The following is a 23047-nucleotide window of genomic DNA, read 5'->3' on the forward strand; positions in this document are numbered from 1 at the left end:
ACTTATATCCACACAAAGACTGGTAGATAAATGTTCACAGAAGCTTTGTTTTATTAACCCAAAACAGAAAACAATGCTAATGTCTTTCAATGGTTGAATGGATAAACAAACTATGGTATATACATACGATGGAATGCCACTTGAACTGTGGTATATACATACAATGGAATGCCACTTGAACTGTGGTATATACATACAATGGAATGCCACTTGGCAATATAAAGAAATAAATTATTGATACAGAGGAAAACATGGCTGAATGTCAACATAATTCTGCTAAGTGGGAGAAGCTGGAGAAAAAAAGTTCTCTTTTTTTTCTTTCTTGGGGATGGAGTCTCGCTCTGTTGCCCAGGCTAGAGTGCAGTGGCGTGATCTCGGCCCACTGCAACCTCTGTCTCCCAGGTTCAAGTGATTCTCCTGCCTCAGCCTCCCGAGTAGCTGGGATTACAGATGTCCGTCACCATGCCTGGCTAATTTTTGTATGTTCAGTAGAGACGGGGTTTCACCATGTTGGCCAGGGTGGTCTTGAACTCCTAACCTCAGGTGATCTGCCTGCCTTGGCCACCCAAAGTGCTGGGATTACAGGCGTGAGCCACTGTACTCGGCCAGAGAAAAAGAGTTCTTAATGTATATTTTCAGTTATTTAAAATTCTAGGAAATGCAAACGAACTGATAGGGGCAGAAATCAGATCAGGGGTTGCCTGGAGAAAGGAGAGATGTGGGCAGGAGAGAGGGGGGAATTACCAAGGGGCACAAGGAAACTTTTGTGTGTGATAGCTATGCTCATTATCTTAATTGTGGTGACGGCTTCATAGGTGTATACAATATAACCAAACTTGTCAAATCGTACACTTGAAATACATGCACTTAAATATTGTATTTTTATTGTTATGTCAATTATATTTCAATAACTCTCAAAATACTCACCACTTTGTGCTCAGCACACTATTTCTCCAGTTTGAAAAGTCCCTTGTATGGTTACCAACCTGCCAACCTGGTTATTGGATGAGAAACCCAGTATTCCAGCTCACAGCTTGATTATTGCCTCTTCTAAGTGCCTGTTACAAAAGGTCAGGCATCTTCAAGATGCTAAAATGAGTGAGGAAACTAGACTGGAAGGGATTAGGGAGGGAGGCAACAAGGACCTGTGGAAAGTGAGTGGGACAGAGGTGGGTTCAAGATGAAGTGCTGCTACTTACTGCTGTGTGATCCGAGCAAGCTTCTTAACCCCTCAAAATCTATCACATAGGGGCATTTGGTCATAAGCATCAGAAACTGATTTGAGCTAACTTGAACCACAAAAGAACTTACAAAAGAAATGAGAGTACTCATGAGACAAAAGTTGAATGAATGCTATATATTGCTGCATAACAGACTTAGTGGCTTAAGACAATGATTTTTTATCTGTCATAATTCTGTGGGTTAGCTGGGCAGCTTCCCCTTCTAGTTTTACCTGGTCTGCTCATGCATTGCATTCAAGGAAAGCAGTTGGGCTAGAAGGTCAAAGACGGTCACACTCACATCTCTGGAAGGTGGTACTGCGCTGCTGTCTGTGGCGTCTTCTTTCTTCTCCATGTAGCTTCTTATCCTCCAATGCAGGCGAGATCTGCTGCTTTCAGGGCCTTTAAAGGACAATGTTCCAAGTGGGTGAAGGCAGAAATTGCCAGACCCCTTGAGTGTGGCCTCTGGAACTCACATGTCTCTTCTGGCTCATTTTGTAAGCCAGAGTAATTCACAAGACCATCTTAACTTCTGGGGAGTGAAGAAATAGACTGCGACACCAGATAGGAAGGATGGCTTAGTCACATGGCAAAAGGTATGCCTGCTAAAAAGAGAGGGGTGCGTAGCCGCTGTTAAATAAAATTTGGGAGAGACCCTTGTTTTGGACTGAATTCCTGCACTGGGCCCCAACAAGCCAACCCAAATGGAATCACTCATGTTAAGTGCCACTTAATCAAACTAAAACTTTAAAAAACAGGAAAATCCCAAAACAGGCCAGGTTGCCAAAAAGAAAAAAAAAAAAGGAGTCCAGTCAACCTGAGTCGGCACGATAAAGGAAGTTCCCTCTGCTTTAATCCACACAACAAAAGCAACCTGAAGTAACCAAGATAACCAGAAGTAACCAAGTAAGCAGATATTAACCAATCTGCTTTTTGTACTATGCTGTTTCCTTGTTCCTGCTCAAACTACCTTACAGAATCTTACTGTTCTGCTATTCCCAGTGGAGCTCTTGTCTATTGTATCAACTAGGTGCTGCCCAGTTTATGAATTGCTAATAAAAGCCAATTAAGCTGGGTGCGGTGACTCATGCCTGAAATCCCAACACTTTGGGAGGCTGAGGCAGGTGGATCGCTTCTGCCTAGGAGTTCAAGACCAGCCTGGGCAATATGGTGAAACCCCATCTCTACAAAAAAATACAAAAATTAGCTGGGCATGGTGGTGGCACATGCCTGTAGTCCCAGCTACTCAGGAGGCTGAGGTAGGAGGATCACTTGGGCCTGGGGAGTCAAGGCTGCAGTGAGCCGAGATCTTGCCACTGCACTCCAGCCTGGGTGACACAGCAAGACCCTGTCTATAGATAGGTAGATAGATAGATAGATAATTATTATAACTGATAATTAAATGAAATAATGTATTTGAAATGCCTAATATATAAAAGACACTTATTGAACGGGTACCTACCATTCATGTCATTATGGTTACGAACAGAGATCTCTCAAAAGAAAGTCTCTTGTTCGAGAATACTTGTCATGGTGACCTCTTTGGTGGAGGCTGCGGGGTACATGACAAGGAACTGAGTTTTGTTGTCAAACTTTTGGGAGAAAGACTTGCTTATCCTTTCCTTTTATAAGCCCACAAATGCAACTGGGGTAAGGAATTAAACAAAATGAGACTGTATTTGATTTGCCTTAAAATTTGCGTTTACTTTATAAATGTGTATACTGGACAGTGTCCAGTCAGCAGAACGGAAACTACTCTAGGAATTTCAAGTAGAAGAAAGTTAACCTAGGAAATGGGCTGCAAATGTGTTGAAGGGCTGGAGGAGAATAGAAGGGGAGAGCTGAGATCATTCAGAGACTAGTAACTGCAGGAAGCTACTACCGTCCTAAGGCTGGCTGAACAAAAAGAAAAATGGTGTGATCCAGACAGAGTCGGTGATTGCTCTGTGGCTGAGGCTGCTGTGATACTCGCTGCTCCACGGCCATTATTGGAAATCTTTCAGGAAGCCAGGAAACTAAACTCCCACCAAGGGTTGCCTGTCACGGACGCTGATGCTGCCAGATCCAGAGCCCAGGAATGCCCTGCTGCAGAGGCTACGAGAGCACTCCCTGCCCCCACTGCTGTTGAAACTCTACCTGAGCAGAAACTCAGTCACATACGGCTGCTGCTACTGCTATTGCCGCAACTGCTGCCACTGCTGCTACTGCTGCCACTGCCAGAGACTTCAACAGAAGGAGAAATAAAATCAGCTTCTTTCTCCCTTCTACCCTCCTTCCAAGCTCCCACCAGTGTCTCCCATTGGCAGAGGCTACTGGGAAGCAAGCTGGCTGGGGATTCTGGGAAATGTAGTTTGCAGGCTTCCAGCTCTTACAGAGAAGGGCAGGGAGAGTGGGGTGGCATTGAGAGCCGACAGGCAAATAGGCAGTACCATGTGAAACACAGATGTTTCGCAGAGCGCTGCTGCGTGTGTGCGTCTCTAGATGCTTTCCGTTTGGGTCTCCTTGAAGCAAAGTGAACGTATGTTGAATGTTTCAAAATTCTTAATGGAATACTGTCACACCACATTTAACCATCTGACAATCAAATCCCTCTTCTTTCTGGCCATTTACTCCTTTCCTCCTTAGGTTTGGCATCGGATGTGTAAATTCTGGCAAAAAAAAAAAAAAAAAAAAAACTTTGCATTTCACACTCCACTTTGCAGAATACCAGTGGAATCTTTCTGGTGTCCTGCCTCTTATCCACTTGAAAGTGCTTCATTAAATACCTGATGGGCTGGATATATTGTATGGGGCATCTTATGCAAAGGGATACATAGATTCCTTGTATTCCCTTAAGTAATCTCAAAAGATGCCCCTGGTTTTTTCTTCAAAATTGTCTATGATTTTTTATTTTATCTATGATTACACACCTAGTCTGCTACATCTGTGATAATGCAAAAGGCTATTCTATTAAACTAGCAATGGCTGTCCCTTATGAAATGAGGTCACTTCCTCTTTAGACCTGAGCACTGAGAACATTAGATTATTCTTAGATATTCTCTTACGTTTATTGAGCCTGATTGCTCCTTCATGGGCTCAAATCATGCTGCTGTCTCCAAGAACAGCCCTGGGGAAGGGGCAAGTGGGAGGCTGTGATAGCTCAGAACCACTCCAACAAATAAATCAAAATCCAAAATAGAGCTGCTGTGAAATGGAAATCCTTCAGTATTTTGGATTTCCAACTTGGAGCATGGTCAGAACTCAGGAGGAAACTTTGTTCCTACCCCAGAATTGGATCCTCAGGTAAAATCAGGTGACAAAACAGGGAGGGTAATCATAAAGACAGAAAGTGAATGGAGGCTTGTTTTGCAAGGGACAGTCCCACAGCCTTGCCATGGAGCCTCGTGTCTGCCTCCGCACCTGGCTGAGTCACCCAGTGCCTCGTAGGCCCCTCCTATGGCAGTGACAGATGCATGAGGCAGAGGTAGGGGGACATGCAGGGGTAGCCGGTGGTCCAGTACAGGGTTCAAGGGATGCAGCTGCCTGTGAGGCCATCACAGGGATGAGGGATAGCACATTTCAAAGAAATTTAAAGACAGAAACCAATATGTATCAAGTTCCCATGATGGGACAAGCATGCTCTATCACTTTTCATTTTAATCCTGACAGTAACCTTATGACATTATCTCCTTTTTAGAAACAGGAAAACAGGTGATCTTGCATCTGGCAAGCCACTTAGCCAGGACGCAATGCCCTGTCTCTGACACCCACATGCCCCTAGGGCGAATCCCGGCACTATAGCTCCTCCTAGGACAAGCAGGAGGGACAAGTAACATTCACTGATCAGCTGTCACGCGCCAGGCATTGCACTATGTGTCTGACACATGTTACCTACTTTAGACTTCTCCAGCACCCTGAATCATAGGTTCTGGTGTTCCCATTTTACAGGGTAGGAACATAGAGTCGAATGTTATATATGTGTACAGGCAGGGGATTTGAACCCGGGCTTACTTATTCCAAAGCCAGATCTTTCTGTGGCATCAGCAGCTTCCTGATCTATTTTGGGAGTGGAGAGGTAAGCACTGAAGGTCAGGAAGAGGGCTGGCCAGAGCAGGCCAAGAGCCGGATGATTAGTTTGGACACAGTGTGTGGAAACTGGAGAGCCCTGGGGCCTGGGGTGACTGTGCACAGCTGTCTTGCTCTTTGTGGCCTCTTCCTTGCCAGTGTCTCCCAGGGGTTAAGAAAGGCTTGAGCTGCTTTTATTTTTTCCCTAGAACAAGGTACAAGTTTGAATCTGAGGTCCCAGCCAAATGTTTCTGGGTCCACAGTGGGCCCTCTTGCTGCCGCTCCTCCTGCCTGCACCCAAACCTGTGAGACCCCATGTAGCAAAGGCTCCTTTCAGCACAAGCAAGGCCTCCCTTCTCAGGAGGCCTCCCTCCTCAATACAGAGGGCAGGGCCAGAGCCTGCTCTTTAATTCATATCCCCGAAGACCCTTTACATACTTACACCCAGGGGAGGGTCCATAATTATCTTCCCACTAACTGAAAAAAGACATTAACCTTTTAAAACAAAATCCCTAGGGTTTTAGGAAAAGTGTAACCACTGAGGTCAATTTCATGGGCTTACACTGGGATTTGTGAGCAACATTTTAAATAACTACAAAGCATTAAGTAGTTAGTGACATCTAACAAAATATAAAAAGTAGACTATGAATATATGACCATTTTCTTTTTTATTTTATCATTATTATTATTTTTTGAGACATAGTCTTGCTGTGTCACCCAGGCTGGAGTGCAGTGGCGCGATCTCAACTCACTGCAACCTCCGCCTCCTGGGTTCAAACGATTCTCCTGCCTCAGCCTCCCAGGTAGCTGGGATTACAGGTGTGCACCCCCATGCCTGGCTAATTTTTTGTGTTTTTAGTAGAGATGAGGTTTCACCATGTTGGCCTGGCTAGTCTCAAACTCCTGACCTCAGGTGATCCTCCCACCTCGGCCTCCCACAGTGCTGGGATCACAGGCGTGAGCCACTGTGCCCAGCCAAAATATGACCATTTTCTAAAGTCTCTTTCTTGTAAAATTTGGTGTTATGAAACAGTATTTCCTGCCTACAACTTGTAGTCATGTCCCCACTCCAGAATGCACCCTGCTTTCCTCTGAAGAAGAAAAAGAAGACAAAAACGGAAATCATGTACTATTGGGAAATTGCTGGCTGAAAACTTCTCCTAACTCAATATTTTGTCCTCCTAGCCTAGTTCTGTGAAAAAGCTCAGTGGTCAGATCATTACACATTTAAGCCAAACAGAACTCAGAAATGGGGGGAGAGACACACCAACACAGAGAAAATCTAAGATAATAAAATAAGCTATTCTAGCCACGTTTTCCATTCTAGGTGAATATTGCCTATGGAAAAATGTTTTTAAACACGATTTTGTGAAAAACTGCTACTGGGAAGCAGCTGACACCAAGAGGATGTCCTCTTGGTGGGGAATTTAATGCTGTTTTTGGTATTTCATGTCCATTACATTTTCAACAGGTGATCAGGAAAGCAGTGCTGGTGCTGGTGTGATTTCTCGACTTTACAACAGGTGCATACAGGGCATCCAATGAGAGTTTGAAAACATGCATCCCCAGTGATCATTTCTTAGGAGATAGTTGAGGCTGTATTGTAACTCTCAGTGGCTGCCATAGGCATTTTCACAACGTTGCTTTCCTGTCTTTAATTTTAGTTCCTCTTTCAGCTGTGGAACAGCTAACACTGCTGCAGAAATGACCTTCTGCCATGTTCTGGAGTCTTCAGCTCCAAATGGGATTGGTCAGGGCCAGTGCATGACACCCTGCCTTGGGGCCGGAAAGCCTTTGTCAGTTACTTCTCAGTGGTGTCAGATTTCTATTAACTCAAGAACACACCCAGAAACCTGGAGAAACGTCTCTTGCAGAGTAATACCGACTCTCCCTCCTCCAGCTTGTGCACTGGCCCAGGCAGAGAGGAAGGAAGTCACAACTTAAAAATAAAATTCACACATAAACTTTCGGCCAACATTTACATCTTAATAACCTGAAGTCCCATGGGGTCCCATGCTGAGCTTTGTCCATGACATTCACAGTGTTCACACACCTCAGACCATCTCTTCTGGGATCTTCCTGGGAGGGCCGCCCCAGCAAAGCCAGCAGTGCTGCGCTTTGCTGAGAAAAGATCCCCCCCGTGGCCGGGCTGGATCCCCACGCACGTGCTCTTATGTGCTGCTGCTGTGTCCGTCTGCCTTGCAATAAATTCCCCAGGCTTTATCAAATGGCCTTGGTTTTAGAATTTGCCCTTTGGGACACTAATGGTAGAGGAAATAACTTGTCATTAGATCAAAAAAATTGTCATGAAACTCCCTGCTCTTCTGCAAAATTAACAAAGCCAAGGCCTCCTCCCTTGGAGCCTGCCTCACCTGACAGAGGTGTGTCTGGCAATGTCTGGACGCACCTGGGACCCAGAGCAGCCATCGGGAGGCTTTCGGGCCCCCTCAGTGAGAGGAAGTGCATTTGAACACCTGGAAACAAAATGCATGTCTCCGGACTGCCCTTCAGTAAAACATTGCTTCCAACTCCTGATATGCATCTTTATTTTCATTTTTTAGATTATTTCTCAGTAATAGCCAGGACATAACTCATGGATGACTCCTTTTCTAATTCTCCAACTTGCCTCAGTGCCTCCCAAAGCCTAGTCCTCGATGGTAAGGCTCTGTGACCCAGCGGTCAGGGTGAGGCCCACGGCAGTCGCCTGGGTCTATTAAGAAACCTCTATTTGTAGTCCTGCGCTTCATTAGATAAACTGGTTTTCTGCATGTAGACTGCAAGTAATCACTGCATACAAACAAAATGAACTCTGCTGCCTAGCACTAGATAAGTAATGCTTCAAAAACTATTACTTTAGGCTTCTTCATAGACTCAGTCCCTTCCCAGCCGCCTCCCCACCCCACCCCCTGGCTAAAGTGAATTTGTATTTATTTGCTAGCTGAAATTCTGTCTATCCTGGTTTCACAATCCTCCCTGCCTCAGTGTCAGAAGTCATATAGTTGCACAGACAAGCTTATCTTTTGGCAGCAATTTCTAAAACAAATGTAAGTCCTTTGCTTTTCTCTCCCCTGCTCGCCCCTGACACTATTGCATCGCGTAAGCTTCCAAGCTTGCTTTTAGAGCTTCGTCCTTGAGCACACGGGACATGGAAAAATACCGCCTGATAGGGTGGCTAATCTAGTGGGATGATTGGAGATCAGTGGATTAGGGAGATTGTGGCGTCAATTGAAGATCAAGGTCCACTGTGCTTCATGCCACTCCTTTAGAACACAAAGGCCAATATCATTCTTGCCACACCAGCTTAAAACCCGATACCTTGGAAGCAGGTTAGGCAAGGCAGCACAAGGACTTGCTGAACCAAGAGCAAGCAAATATTCCCACCTGCAAGCCTGCTTGGCAGAGCAGGGCTCAAAGTGGGGCACAGAGAAAGTTACCTCAACAATTCTGTACACCTCTTGCCTTTAACAAGCCCCCATTTTAACCAAGTTTCATCCCTCCTTTTTTTAAAGCCTCCCGAAGGACCCATAATTGCCCTTGATAGAGCTCCTTCACATGTAATTTGAATGTAATTCACTTACATAGTCAATCTGATCAGCACTTACTAATCCATCACCTATAACTCATTTTTCATTATTATTTCTTGAATGAGTGATTTAAAAAATTGCATATGCATATCGTTCCCAAGTCTCTCTCTGAGCCTCTTTGTGATGGGGATGGAGTAAGCACCAGCTTGTATTTCCTTCCTAGTTCCCCTTCCTGCGGCGCTTCCCTCTTGGGGAGATTTCAGTGAATGCTGAAGATACTTTCTTGGGCAGAAATGAAGGGGCTTTCCATCCTCCATGGAAGAACCACACTGACAAGCCCCCCAGCACCCCACCTTCTTATTCCCAGTTGTGTGACCTCAGTTTCCCTGACGGTCTCTGTGACTGTCCTTGCAGCCCTCTTGAGGACTTGTTTCTCCACCCCATGGCTGCTCTGCCAGGCATGGTCTAGGCCTGGACATCAGCAGTCACCAGGTTTGCTTCCGAGGAGCAGCGGCAGCAGGAGGAAGTCTGAAGCTGTGGTGAATGTGCTCCTTTTGGAGCAGGGCCCAAGGCCAACCTGAGTCCAGGAGGAAGAGATGAAGCAGGACAGCTGCAGTGGAGGATGAGGATAGGGGACACAGAAGCGCCTTCCTGCGGAAGTGTACAGTGAGGGGGCGTGGGGACCACATTTGGGGCTCTGCAGCAGCAGCTGGAGAAGACGGTCACCTCGAATTGCAGAGGATGCACTGGAAGGCAGAAGGGGGAAAGAGACTCAGGAAGAAAGAGGGGGAGGGAGAGTAGGGAGAAGCAGGGGGAAAGGGTGAGGGGAGAGAAAAGAATTACCTGCACGAGACGGCCACTTGGATGGAGGATGAGGAATAGAGAGCCCGGAAGGCGATAAATAGGTCTAAATTCATGGCACACATTCATACACAGGAGGCCCGGATCTCTGTGGGCGCTGGGGTGTGTGTGCACCAAAGGCCCATCTGGCCTGTAGTTGGTATGTCGATAAGGCCTTTTCCCTCTCAATGTCCTGTGATAGCCGGAAGCTTTATAATTGCTTAAAGAATGGTGGCTAGAAAAGTTGAGAAAGTACATATTCTCTAGGGTGCTCTGCTATATTTTTCTACATTTTTATTTCCTCCAAGAGTGACAATCCCTCAAAAGCTCAGGAGGTTGCTTTGAAGGGGGAATTAGGGGCCAAGCGGCTTGAAGGCCAAGAGAGGAAGCTGCAGTATCTCTAGGTGTGAGCATAGGGCTGGCTCAGCCTCCCGGAGAGGAGCTTCTCCAGGCCCAAGCCCAGGACCACAAGAACAGCAGCTGCAGGTGTGGGAGAGCGGCTGCTCCGGCCAATAGGACCACACCAACTGGGGTGTCTGAGCCAAACACAGCCCACCAGGGACACCCCATGTTGGATCGGGCACCATATTTTCCTCCTTCCACCTGGAAAGTGATGCTGTAAGCTCCCATCTGACTCATTCTCCAGGCTCAGCTCAAGCCCACCTCCAGCAAGAGGCCTCCCCAACCTGCTCCCACCCTCATTTGAACCAACAGCCCTCATGGCATCTACCAATTACAGTTTGCTGTTCATCAGTTTTTCCAAGCAGATTAATATTTTGAGGCCATGAGCAGTAGGGTTTTCAGAATTAAATAGAAAACTTTAGCACTGTATGAAAACTTTAAGAAAAAAATCGGACTACCTGCAGAAGTGTCTTCCATTAGTGCAAGTAGGAGCTGGCTTTATACTTTTAAGTTGGACTTTTTTTTTTTTTTTTTTTTAATCTGGGAAAGTTGTAAGTGAAGATGAAGAATCTGCAAAGATGTATCCTCCAGTGTTTAAAAAGAAATGCTTGGCCAAACAGGCTACCTTCAGGTTGTATTTTTTATTTTAATGAAGCAGGTTGGTCTCAGAAAGAAATGTCATAAAGAAAATGTGGCACATATACACCGTGGAATACTACGCAGCCATAAAAAAGAATGAGCTCACATCCTTTGCAGCAACATGGATGCACCTGGAGGCCATTATTCTAAGCTAATTAACTCAGAAACAGAAAACCAAATACTGCATGTTTTCACTTATAAGTGGGAGCTAAACATTGGGTACACATGGTCAAAAAATGGGAACAGTAGATACTGGGGAATACAAGAGGCAGGAGAAGGAGAGGGGGTTAAGGGTTAAAAACTACTATCTATTGGGTACTATGCTCACTACCTGGGTGACAGATTCATTTGTACTCCAAACCTCAGCATCAGGAAATTATAGCTTTGTAATAAACTTGCCCATGTACCCCCTAATTCTAAAATAAAAGTTGAAAAAAAAAGAACACTCCGTTCTCAAGGAGGAAACCGGAAGCCCAGGGTATAAAACTGCAAAGGATGTACAGTGGGAGGGAGATGTGATGCCAGTGGAGATTTAACTGTATCGATTATATTGATATTTCAATTAGCATCATTACTATTCTTGGTAATAATAACAAGGCTCTGGTTATAAGTTCCGTTAAGTTTTGAATGGTCTGCCCACCTCTACTTTTCCCATGAGCTAATTATTTTTCACCCTTCATTTTCCAGAAACGAGAGTTTTCATGGGCAATGAGGCGGATGAACATATGAGATTGCAGTAGAAACTCCAGTATGCAGCGATTTCTGGCTTATTGACCTATGACACTTTTTTTCTGGATTCTTATCTCATTTAACTTTGCTATTTGTATTAGTTTCCAGATGCTACTATAGCAAATTTCCACAAGCTCAGTGGCTTAAAACAACCCAACTGTGTTATCCTACAGTCTGAAGGTCAGAAGTCCAAGTTAGGTCTCACCGGACTAAAATCAGGGTGTAGACAGGGCTGTGTTCCCTCCCGCCTTGGCCATCTTCTAGAGATGCTCTCACTCCTTGGCTCAAGGCCCCTCTCGTCTTCCAAAGACAGCCATGTCCGGTCTTAACTCGCATTAATTCCAACTACGTTGACCTTTTTTCCACTTATCAGGACCCTAATGACTACACTGGGCCCACCTGGATAATCTAGGCTCATCTTCCCATCTCAGATCTTTAACTTAATCTCATCTGCAAAATCCCTTTTGTCATGTAAGGTAACACTCACAGGTTCAGGGATCAGGATGTGGACATTTTAGGGGTGTCATTATCCTGCCTGCCACGCTGTGGTTATTCACCTTTCTATGTGTTCATGCTTTGGCACCCCCAGCAGACGGGAAGCTCCTTTGGGGAGTGGGGTACTGCTTTTTTGTCATTCTGTTCCCCATAGCAATTGCCCAATTCAGACACTCAGAAGGTATTTTTCAATTAGCTTTCCTTCCTGACTCCTGGTTTGAATAACACAGAAGTGTATTTCTAGGTAGTATCTGTGTTGAGCCAGCCATGGTATCTTCTTACCTTCTTGCTAGTCAGTGGGATACAAAGATGATTCAATATTGCCCCAATTTTCAATAAATTTGCCAGGTTGGGCACGGTGGCCCTCGCCTGTAATCCCAGCATTTTAAGAGGCCAAAGCAAGAGGATTACTTGAGCTCAGAAGCCCAAGACCACCCTGGGCAGCATAGTGAGACCTCGTCTCTAGAAAAAAATTTAAAAACTTAGCTGGGCATGGCGGTGCCCGCCTGAAGTCCCAGCTACTTGGGAGGCTAAGGTGGGAGGATTGCTTGAGCCCAGAAGTTCGAGGCTGCAGTGAGCCATGATCACACCACTGCACTCCAGCCTGGGTGACACAGTGAGACCCTGTCTCAAAATAAATAAATAAATAAATAAATAAATAAATAAATTTGCCTTGCAAAATGTTCAAGATGGCTGGACAGCACCCACAGGGTAAGTTCTTTGACACAGGAATGACACATACAACTAAAGATAAAAATAATGTGATACTTGATTGAGCATAATTTTATGGAGCAGAGAGATAGCTAGAATGAGTGGAGAAAGCAACCAGGGAGAAGAGAGCCAAGTGGGTTTATTCTCTCCAAATTTTGAATAAAGTCATGGGAAAATCAAAGTAGTAGGAAGGAGTCAAAATGAAGTGTGCAAAGATGTAAAAGTATTATCATGAGAACCCAAGATAGCAAAATACATGTATGTCTAAATACACCAGAACAGCAAAGGAGAGCTTACCTTATTTAAAGTGACATAAATAAAATTGAAAAACGTAGGGATGCTACTGGAGGCTGAGGGTGGAGGAGACACTGATATAAGCAGCTTTCTTGGTCCTTTGCTTTTGTCGATCAATTTTCCAGGATTAGCTAAAATGCAGCCAGATTTATCCCAGTAAGAAGAAATGTACCCCCTTTATGGATGCCCAGAGCACTTTGTTTCCACAGTACAAAGCGCTGACCACATGTGGCTTCAAATTTTGCCATGGAAATCCCCTTACACCCCCTGAAAGCAGATTTAGGTGTGCTAGATGGTATTTTCCAAAGATGAAAATGTCACAGTATCTCCTACTAATGTGCTTCCAGAACTTCGCCACTACCCTGTCAAAACGTAGAGTCTAATTCCGTTTCCTTGAGTCAAGGCAGGTTTGGGACTCACTCACAACCTACAGAAGGCAGTACGATGGATGCTGCCTAGCTTCTAGGTCATCAAAGGCGGCTGCGCTTCTGTCTTGCTGGGGCATTTGCTCTGGGAGCCCTGGCCTTCCATGTGAAGTCCGAGTACCCGAGGCAGCCATGCTGTGAGGGAGCCCACAGTGCCTGGGGAGGACCCGGATGGACGCTGCAGTCAGCGGACCTCATCCTCCAGTGCTCCAGGCCAGGGCTAGACATGTGAGGAAAGGAGCCGTTAGACCATAATACACCCCAGCTGCTGCCTTAACCACAGTGGTCAAGGCCCCAGCTGTCATGCAGCAGAGACAAGCCACTCCTGCTGTCTAAATTCCAAACCCGCCAGGTGCGGTGGCTCATGCCTGTAATCCCAGCACTTTGGGAGGCTGAGGCGGGCGGATCACGAGGTCAGGAGTTCAAGACCAGCCTGACCAATATGGTGAAACCCCCTCTCTACTAAAAATAGAAAAAAAATAGCCAGGCATGGTGGCACTTGCCTGTAATCTCAGCTACTCGAGAGGCTGAGGCAGAAGAATCGCTTGAACCCAGGAGGCAGAGGTTGCAGTGAGCAGAGATCGTGCCACTGCACTCCAGCCTGGGTGACAGAGTGAGACTCCATCTAAATAAATAAATAAATTAATTAATTTAATTTAATTAAATCCAAACCCACAGATTCTGAGAGCATAAATAAGACGATCATTTTAAGCCACTAAATTAAGGGGTGACTTCTTATGCAGCAACAGTACCAGGGGAACCAGGTATGAGCAGTGCACATATTTTCACTGTATTTATATTGTTTGGGAAGTTTTCCTGGTTAAGAGCTCTGATTATAGCCATTATGTTAACAGAGAAACCAACACCTAGGACAATTAGAGGGTAATCAGTGGCTTCTCCGGGGCTTCAGCTACAGTGATGGGTGACAGGAACATGACAAGGATAAATTCTGAGAGTGCTGGCCAGGTGCAGTGGCTCACACCTGTAAGCCCTCATTTTGTGAGGTCGAGGTGGGTAGATCGCTTGAGTCCAGGAGTTCAAGACCAGCCTGGGCAACATGGCAAAACCCCATCTCTACAAAAAATACAAAAATTAACTGAGAGTGATTGTGCTCACCTATAGCCCCAGCTACTCAGGAGGCTGAGATAGGAGGATCACTTGAGCCTGAGGAGGCCAAGGCTGCAGTGAGCCGTGATCGCACCACTACACTCTAGCCTGGGTGACAGAGTGAGACCCTGTATTAAAAAAGTAGCAAGAAAAAAATATTTTCTGGAAGGGAATCACTTCTCTAAAAAAGAAACGTAGCAGAATTTTTGTGCCTAGAGACAACTGAGAATAGGCACCCCGTCACCCATGCTGTGTCCTCCAGGATGAGCTGCCCACAGGTGAGGTGGGGGACCACCACCCAGCTTAGGCAGGAGTGGCCCCTACAGGGGCAAAACAGCAAAGAAGGCTTATGAAGCAGGATAGGGGTTTCCAAGCAGTGCTGCAAAAATGCCTTTCTGTTGTTTTTTATGTAAGTCTGTTTCATGCCACATTTTGGGTGAAACATACACACACACACACACACACACACTGCACAGCTGACAGTGGACAGGACTTCCTGGTGGTTCTGGGTAAAGTCATTGTTGCTGGAAGAGAAGGGAAATGCATGTTTCCGGTGAGTTTTGCCTTACGTGGCTAAAATGTGAGGAACTTGGCACATTTCCCAGTGCAAGAAGTCTATGGGACAGTGTGAAAAAGGAAGGGAGGATAATCTCCACCAGTTACTGAAGTGAAAGTGAACTGTTCTTTTCTGGGGACCCTTCCTTACAGAGAAAGGGTTGAAATGAAAAACTCAGCACAGCCAATTTTGTAATATTATCTGGCCAGTTTAGTAGCCTATAGGTATATTGTTTAAGGCATTTAGAAATCCAAGCGGTTGTTATTAGGACTATTTTTTTTCTTTGCTTAAGACATCTAACCAATTTTGCATAAACTAGGATGGGGAATATAAAGGCCTTGGTGTTTCTTTTCCAGTTAAATACATCTATCAATAAATAATTATGGAGCAGGTAACTCCCAAAATGTTTACTTGGATAATGAAATTCCAAGAAAGAGCCTTTAAAAATTTGTAGTAGGCTGGGCACGATGGCTCACGCCTGTAATCCTAGCACTTGGGGAAGCCGAGGTGGGTGGATCATTTGAGTCCAGGAGTTTGAGACCAGCCTGGACAACGTGGTGAAACCCTGTCTCTACAAAAAGTTTAAAAATTAGCCAGCCTGTAGTCCCAGATACTCAGGAGGCTGAGGTGGGAGGATCATTTAAGCCAGGGGGGTCAAGGCCTCCGTGAGTTGTGATTATGCCACTGTACTCCAGCCTAGGTGACAAAAGGAGACCCTGTCTCAAAAGATAACAATAAGTAAATAATAAAAATTTGTAGTAAATAGATGTCTCTTTTTGGGGCTTATTCTGCATATAAATCCACTCAGCATCAAGGCCCCAGGATTAACTTTTAAACGTCAAGCTTCCTTCTTGTCCTGAAATGTGTCAACAGGTGCTGAGTGTTGGCTCAAAGTAACTTGGTCTTACTTGGGGTAATCCCCTACCAGATACCCTCAATTATCTGGTCACTACAGAGCCAAATCTCCAGCATGCCTGGGCTGACATTCTAGAGAAAGTGAATCACAAATCACCTTGAATTAAGGTAATGTGGCCTGGACTGACATGTTGGAGAAAGTGAATCACAAATCACCTTGAATTAAGGTAACGTGGCTTCTACCACACAGAAACCCCAAACCTCACTGATGAAACACAATAGAAACTCATTTCCCACTCATGCAGGAATTGGCACAAGGCAAGAATGAGGGACGTGCCACACAATCCTGTGGAGCCTATGCCGAGACAGGCTCTGCCATCCTACAGGCATGTCCCCAGCACTGCTGCCAACAGATAGGATCAGAGAGCAGACGATGGGCGGGAGGGTTTTGTGGCCCAGGTGTGGAAGTGTCATACATCACTTCCTCCTAGCTTCCCACGGCCAGAACTGTCACCTGGCCCAAATTATTAAGTAGACTCAGGTGTCTCTTGAAAACATCATCTCTGGCTGAGCAGCCACTTCCCAGCAACAGAGAAGGGGAGCAGAGTTCCCTGATGAACATCCAACCTTTGGCCACCATGTCACTTACACTATGGATTCTACCCAGCCCCAGCCTGTGGGATAGCTCCACAGATGATCAAACCGCTCCTAGTCCCAGCAGGTCCATAAGACCATGCTTTGCTGTCTTGATCTGTATTACATTCGTTTGCAGCAGTACTTTGGAGCTGGAAGATGGTCCATCTTGTGGGGATGCAGCAAAGATGGATGAGGCTAGGTCTGCCCAGCTCATCCTGTTTCCAGTGCTCATTCACCAGGGAGGCCAACCAAACATGAGAGGTCCTTATGAAAGGAAAGCATGTTCCTCTGGTGCTCAGTGATAGATGAACACCTTAGCGTATGCAGTGCCCAGGGCAGGCTCAGGTGTCGAGAAGATTTGCTGTGGAACTAGGCCCTGGCCAGGATTTCACACAGTAATAAACTCTAGGTGTTCTTTTTCCTCTGTGAGTAGCTACTAATGATATAATGGCTGGATTCAATGCTGAAGGTAAGCAGACCTGCTCAGAGATCTGTTTATTTACATAATGAGTTAGCTTGCCCTGTGGCCCCATCACTCTCCTATGTAAATCTAGATTATTTTTAAGGAATGGCAAATATAAGCCATGATTTATTGTTATCTCATTATACTAGGCACTGTGCAAAATACAGTACAGTTTTTATCTATAATAGTAACAACAGTTCTGCAAGGTAGACATTATTGTTTTTATTTTAAAACAAGGTGCCTCAGCAAGGTTAGATAGCTCCTTCAAGGTAGCTGATGAGCAGCCGAGCTAAGACTGGAGTCCAGGCCTATGTAATTCTAAGCTGTGCTCTCCTTCATACGTGCCATATGATGCATGCCCCACCACCATGCTGTGGGATGCCTGCCACCAGCCTCCTAGAGTAAATGCTTAGCACACACATGGCGAACACCCACCCACTCATCCCCGCTGATGAGACTCACTGCAGTAAGCCTTCTCAGGACACTAACAGTAAGCATGGTACACTCACCTTGATAGAGTAACTCCCGTGTGCAAGAAGTTTGTAGAAAACATATTCATTGAAAAGTGAGTGTCCATTGCACATGACTGTGCATATCAACAACATATAATCTGGCCACACCCACCCCTCTTCAGCCATGCCAAGGGTGAGCTGCAGAGTTACAACAGCTGTTTTGGATTCTTGTAAGTGTTCATGTCATCAACAGTACAAGGTCCACTTCTCTTCACTTCTGCTTCTTCATAGTTAACAAACCAGGGAAGTGTGCCTTGTCTTTCTCCAGATAGGTTAAAAAGGCCCCAGGAATTCAGAGAGTAACCAACTCGTCACTAATACAGCCTTTTTGCCAGGCCACCAGAACATTTGAAAAGATAGTTACTACTGCTAAGAGTCATATCATTGAGCAGAACCTTCTACAGTGAAACATTTTTCTGTGTGTCTTTGAATTTTTTAAGCAAAGGCAGAGCAGTTTGATACTGGAAATCACAACAAAGAAAAGCACATTGCACATTCCCTAACTGCCATTATTAAAATAATTACTTCATGTATTGGAGTGTTTCACATTGCCGGGCACTATAGTGTATGCTCTATACTCATTGTCTTATTCAGTCCTCACATTGCTCCTACAAAGACTATAATTTTATTATTTCTCTTTTGCAGAAGAAAACAAAAACAAACTAAGAGTCAGATTAAGTAAGCACATAGCACACGATAGCAGAACCTGAGCCCAGGTTTGTTTGAATGCCTCTAAAGCCCATGCTTTTTCCCTTGTACCAGATAGCTAGAGGCCCCAAAGCTGTTTGCAAAAAATGCCAGCCCAAATGAAATTCCAGCATGAAGTGGGGAGCCCGTCCAGTGCCACATGGCAGTGTTGCTGTTGTGCCCTTACAAGAAAGGGAACACAGTGTTCCGAAACTGCACAGGGACTATAAACAAAATAAATGGAAGCTCTCAGAATTGGTGCTAATCCCTTGCTGGAGGCTGATTTCAGAAGAAGCCTACTGTGCAGCATTTGACTAGGTAGCTTGGCCCCCAAAATATTAAAAGAAAGTGCTGAGAACAATGTCTGTTTTGTGAGTGTGTATGCATTTAAGGCAGTTTATCTCTTCCTACTCCAGTGCTTTCCTGTGCGTATCAGATCTCAAATGCTTGCTTAGTTATTTAAGAATTCCAAGGAAGGCTGAAATGAGCTTTTATAAGGAGAATTCCAAAGCTGACATTTGTTGATAGAAGTAATTTCATAAGGTTTGATAGAAAGGAAGATTTGCAATTGCATTAGGAGGCAGCAGTGGGATGGAATTACAGGAAGGACCCCTGCCAGCATGTCCCTCATACATAATAAATAAATAGAGCACGGTCATGAACCAATGACTTCAGATGAAAATGCTCGCATGTAAAAATACACAGATTTTATAATTTATTTGTAACAAAGGCCTTAGGAAGGTATAGGTGCAAATGAGTTCATAAGACATGCTGTCAGCCAGGCACAGTGGCTCACTGTGATAATCCCAGCACTTTTGGAGGCCGAAATGGGTGGATCGCCTGAGGTCAGGAGTTCGAGACCAGCCTGACCACATGGTGAAACCCCATCTCTACTAAAAATACCAAAAAAATTAGCTGGGCGTGGTGGTGGGTGCCTATCATCCCAGCTACTCGGAGACTAAGGCAGGAGAATCACTTGAACCCGGGAGGCAGAGGTTGCAGTGAGCTGAGATCGCGACATTGCACTTCAGCCTGGGCGACAGAGGGAGACTCTGTCTCAAAAAAATAAATAAATAAAAATAAAAAGATTTGTCATCTATTGACTGCAGTCTATCAAGTCCTAGATATATTATCTTATTGAATCCTGACAACATCTTGTGAGTTTGTGGAGAAAAGTATTCTCATGGCTATGCTACAGATAAGAAAATTGAAATTCAGAGAGGTTAAGTCCACAGAGGGTAGGAAGTGGCTGAGCTTAGATTCAAACCCAGGTCCTGCTTCCAAAGACAGGCTCTTTCTCACTTCTCTGAATAACAGAATTCACATTTCCTCGCACAGCTGAGCATCACTTTGAAGTTCCTATTCCTCCCTCCGAGGCATCTGAGGAATCCTTGGGACTAGGAAAAAATAATGATATGTACACAGAGGTTGTTTATTTGTTTACATACATAGCCCTTCCCTACCCTACGCTGTTGTTGTTGTTCGCGTGCCAGAGTCCCCAGAGCCTGCTCTCCACAGTGTGAGATAGTACATACCCTCATCGGCCTGTAAGCTACCTCCTTTGAGCTTCGAGAATTTGCCCATAAATTCCCACACATCATAGGATTCTTAGCTTTTACTGAGTTCCTTTGCATTCTTTGTGACCTGGAAGCTTTCCATTTTTCAGACTTACAGATACTGCTGTGAACAAGTAAACATGTAACAACATCTGTTCTCCATTTGAAGATCCACTCAATCACACTGGTTTCTTTCTCTGCTCCCCTAACTTCATGGGGGCAACTGGCACATGTCAGGAGCAGGGACTCATTGATTTTCTGTTTTAAGTGCTACCCCTTTTCTGTTTTCCTTGTCCTTCCCAATAATACCCACAGGCCTGTGTTAGGATTCCTTCCAGCACATGTCTTTAGGGTATAACAAGAGTCACAGGTGAAATTATGTTAGAGGCAGGGTCTGAGCTGCTTGGCTGCTTTCCCTCATTCACCTAACTTCATATTGCAGGGCTAAGGGAATCCAACATCATTTTACCCATTCTTGGGATCTTGAAAGGTCTTTCTACAGTTTAACATCGTTATTCAATTCATGAAAGATTTTGATGACACTATAGACTTGGAAAATTCACTGAACAATTCTATTCCACAGTTATTTCTGAAAATGTTACATAAAATCAACTTCTGGTGCTCCCAGTTCCCAAGAGGCCACATCTTCAGTATTTCTTTGTCATGGATGCATGAAATTGTTTGAAAATAGAAAGGAAGTGTTATTTCCCTTGCTCCAAAACCCAGGATAACTTTCAATTTAATAGGCCTCTTTAAAGTCTGGGAACCCATGCTATTGCGTCCTTTGTTATCCACAAACCCACTCATCAGCCCTTTCCCCACTGAAGAATGAATGAGGCGTGACTCCCTGCCCAAGCAGCATTTCTGTCATGACATCAAAGCTCATTCATGCTTTGAGCTCCAAAAAAGTAAATCCAAAGAAAACCCAGCATAAACGTTTTGCCCTGGTCAACAACTATCTATCAAGTTAGATAACAGTGCAGGCTACCTTCTTCCCAGGTCAGGTCCTCAATATGGGAAAGTAGAGGAGGGAATAATAGAAATTCCAGTCCAGTTTGGGTGGGTTAAAGAAGGAGACAGGGAGATTCAGGATTTGTGGGATCCCAAAGCTTATAAAATTTGAGGCATTGTGTTTAAGGAAAAAAAGTAAGATTATAAATATAAAATTATATATGAGTGTTAATATTTAGAATAAGAAAAGAACACAAGACCATAAATAATTTTTTTAAAAAATGGCAAATAACACAAACATGAAGTCCAAAAAAGATTTTTCTTTAAATAACTGCTTAAAACATCTCTATTATACTTTTTCCATATGTTTATTAGCTGCCTATTTTATAATTTTTTAAATAAAAAGAATAGAGATATAATTGCTTCTCAGACTTTTGGCTAAGACCAAGTATGGAGAATGGAAATATAATGCAGCCTTTTCTCCAGCATATTTGGTCAAAATTTGTTTTTTATTATCAAGAAGCTTGGAAAAGTTTCTTTTGGCTTCACAATTCATTCTTAATGATGTCATACACATATTTGGGTTGTTGTCAAGTTTCGGGAAATCTCTATGGCCTTTCATACAGGAGCTTTTGTAGACATATTCATTATTTATAGTAATGTTACGGATTTCCGTCCAGTAAATATAGAAAGTCTGACAATTCTGGTTCATGCAATTCCTATCAAAAGCTAAAAATATAAATATGATGAACTTACAATTGTACACTCTGCATTACTAAGTATATTGGTCTGTTCTCACATTGCTATAAAGAAATAGCTGAGACTGGGTAATTTATAAGGGAAATAGATTTAACTGGCTCACAGTTCCATGGGCTATACAGGAAGCATGGTGCTGGCATCTGCTCAGTTTCTAGGGAGGCCGCAGACAATTACCAATCACGGTGGAAGGCGAGTGGGGAGCAGGCATGTCACATGGCCAGAACAGGAGCAAGAGAGCAAGGGGGAGGTGATACATACTTTTAAATGACCAGAGCTCACAAGAACTCATTTGTTATCATGAGGACAGTACCAAGAGGGATGGTGCTAAACCATTCATGATCTGCCATCAGGATCCAATCACCTCCCACCAGGCCCCACCTCCAACATTGGGAATTATATATCAATATGCGACTTGGGTGAGAACACGTATCTAAACTATATCCCCAAGGCTATTCTGAACTGGGGAGAACTACACTTTTGAATAAGCATCATTAAGAATCAAGTCCTCTACCAACAGTTTTATCCTGTGATGGCTGGAAGAATTTTCCACAGACGAGCTGCTGGCTCCATGTATTTCAAGCATTGTTTTTCCTCCCCTTCCCCACACACTTCCAGGGCTGGTATCAATTGCCCTGAGTTCTCTAACTCTGCACATTTATGTCTTGACATCAGGAAAATCAGCCCAGCGGGCTCAGGGAGTATTCCTGGAAGTCATTCCTCATCACGATGGTTATTCATAACTAGCTATATGTGAAATTGTCGGAAAACCACATAAATACGTCCCATTTAACCAAAACTAAATATATCTCTAACGTGAACTCCACTAAAGGAAATAGGGAAAAACACCCCGGGCCACTCCCAACACCCACGCAGGAAAACAGAAACAGACAGCAAGCACGAGTGGAAATAACCAGCAGTCTCCATTATTTAAGTGTCTTACTTTTGCAAATTTTATAAACCCATGACCATTTGAACACATTCTAAGGTTCTTCCCAGGGCCTTACATTTTGTTATTTTAAGCCATCAAGTTTGTGGTCACTTCTTACAACAGCCCTGGGAAACGAATAGGCCTGCAAAACTAGTTCCCACTGCAACTGAAATGAAAGAAGGAAAAATAAGCAGCATGACTCGTCCAATCTTCTACTTGGATGTAGGATTTAATTCTTAAGGCTAAGGAAGTGATTGAGAAGATGTTGCATGTTTTACTTACCTACTGTTGCATAAAAAACCATGAAACAACCATTTCATCCTTATGCTCCCAGATTCTGTAGGTCAGGAATTTGGAAAGAGAACAGAAGGCATGGCTCTTCTCCATGATGTCTGGGGCCTCAGCTATGATGAGTCCCATGGCTGGGGCTAGGAAGGATGGGGCTGGATGACCCATTGACCAGGCAACATCTTGGCTCCTGTGTCAAGTCTTTGAGTTGGGCTGGCTGGCGGCTGGCTGAGTTGGGGCTGGTGACCAGAGCATCTACCTGTGGTCATTGCAGCACGGCGGCCTCAGGCTTCAGGGACCTGTCACAGGGAAGTTCAGGGCCCCAAGGGCAAATGTTCCCAGGCAACAATGCAAGTCTAGATTGCCTTCCATGACTTAGCCTTGGCAGTCATATGGTACCACTTCAGCCATTCTCTATTGGTCAAA

The 23047-nt window shown here is 44.5% G+C and overlaps 1 protein-coding gene across 1 annotated transcript in view; it reads right to left on the bottom strand.

Annotated features, from left to right (window-relative positions):
* Window positions 1–1394: 1394 nt before the first annotated feature.
* The window catches only part of IRF2 (interferon regulatory factor 2), a 134504-nt gene continuing 112851 nt past the window's right edge, over window positions 1395–23047 (bottom strand). The window contains exon 8 of the mRNA XM_054553407.2: window positions 1395–1622. Within this exon, the coding sequence (XP_054409382.1) occupies window positions 1450–1622 (173 nt within the window). The 3' untranslated portion in view covers window positions 1395–1449. The remainder of the gene's footprint in view (window positions 1623–23047) is intronic.

The sequence above is a fragment of the Pongo abelii genome, chromosome 3 (assembly GCF_028885655.2).
Source record: "Pongo abelii isolate AG06213 chromosome 3, NHGRI_mPonAbe1-v2.0_pri, whole genome shotgun sequence".
Taxonomy (NCBI): Eukaryota; Metazoa; Chordata; class Mammalia; order Primates; family Hominidae; genus Pongo; species Pongo abelii.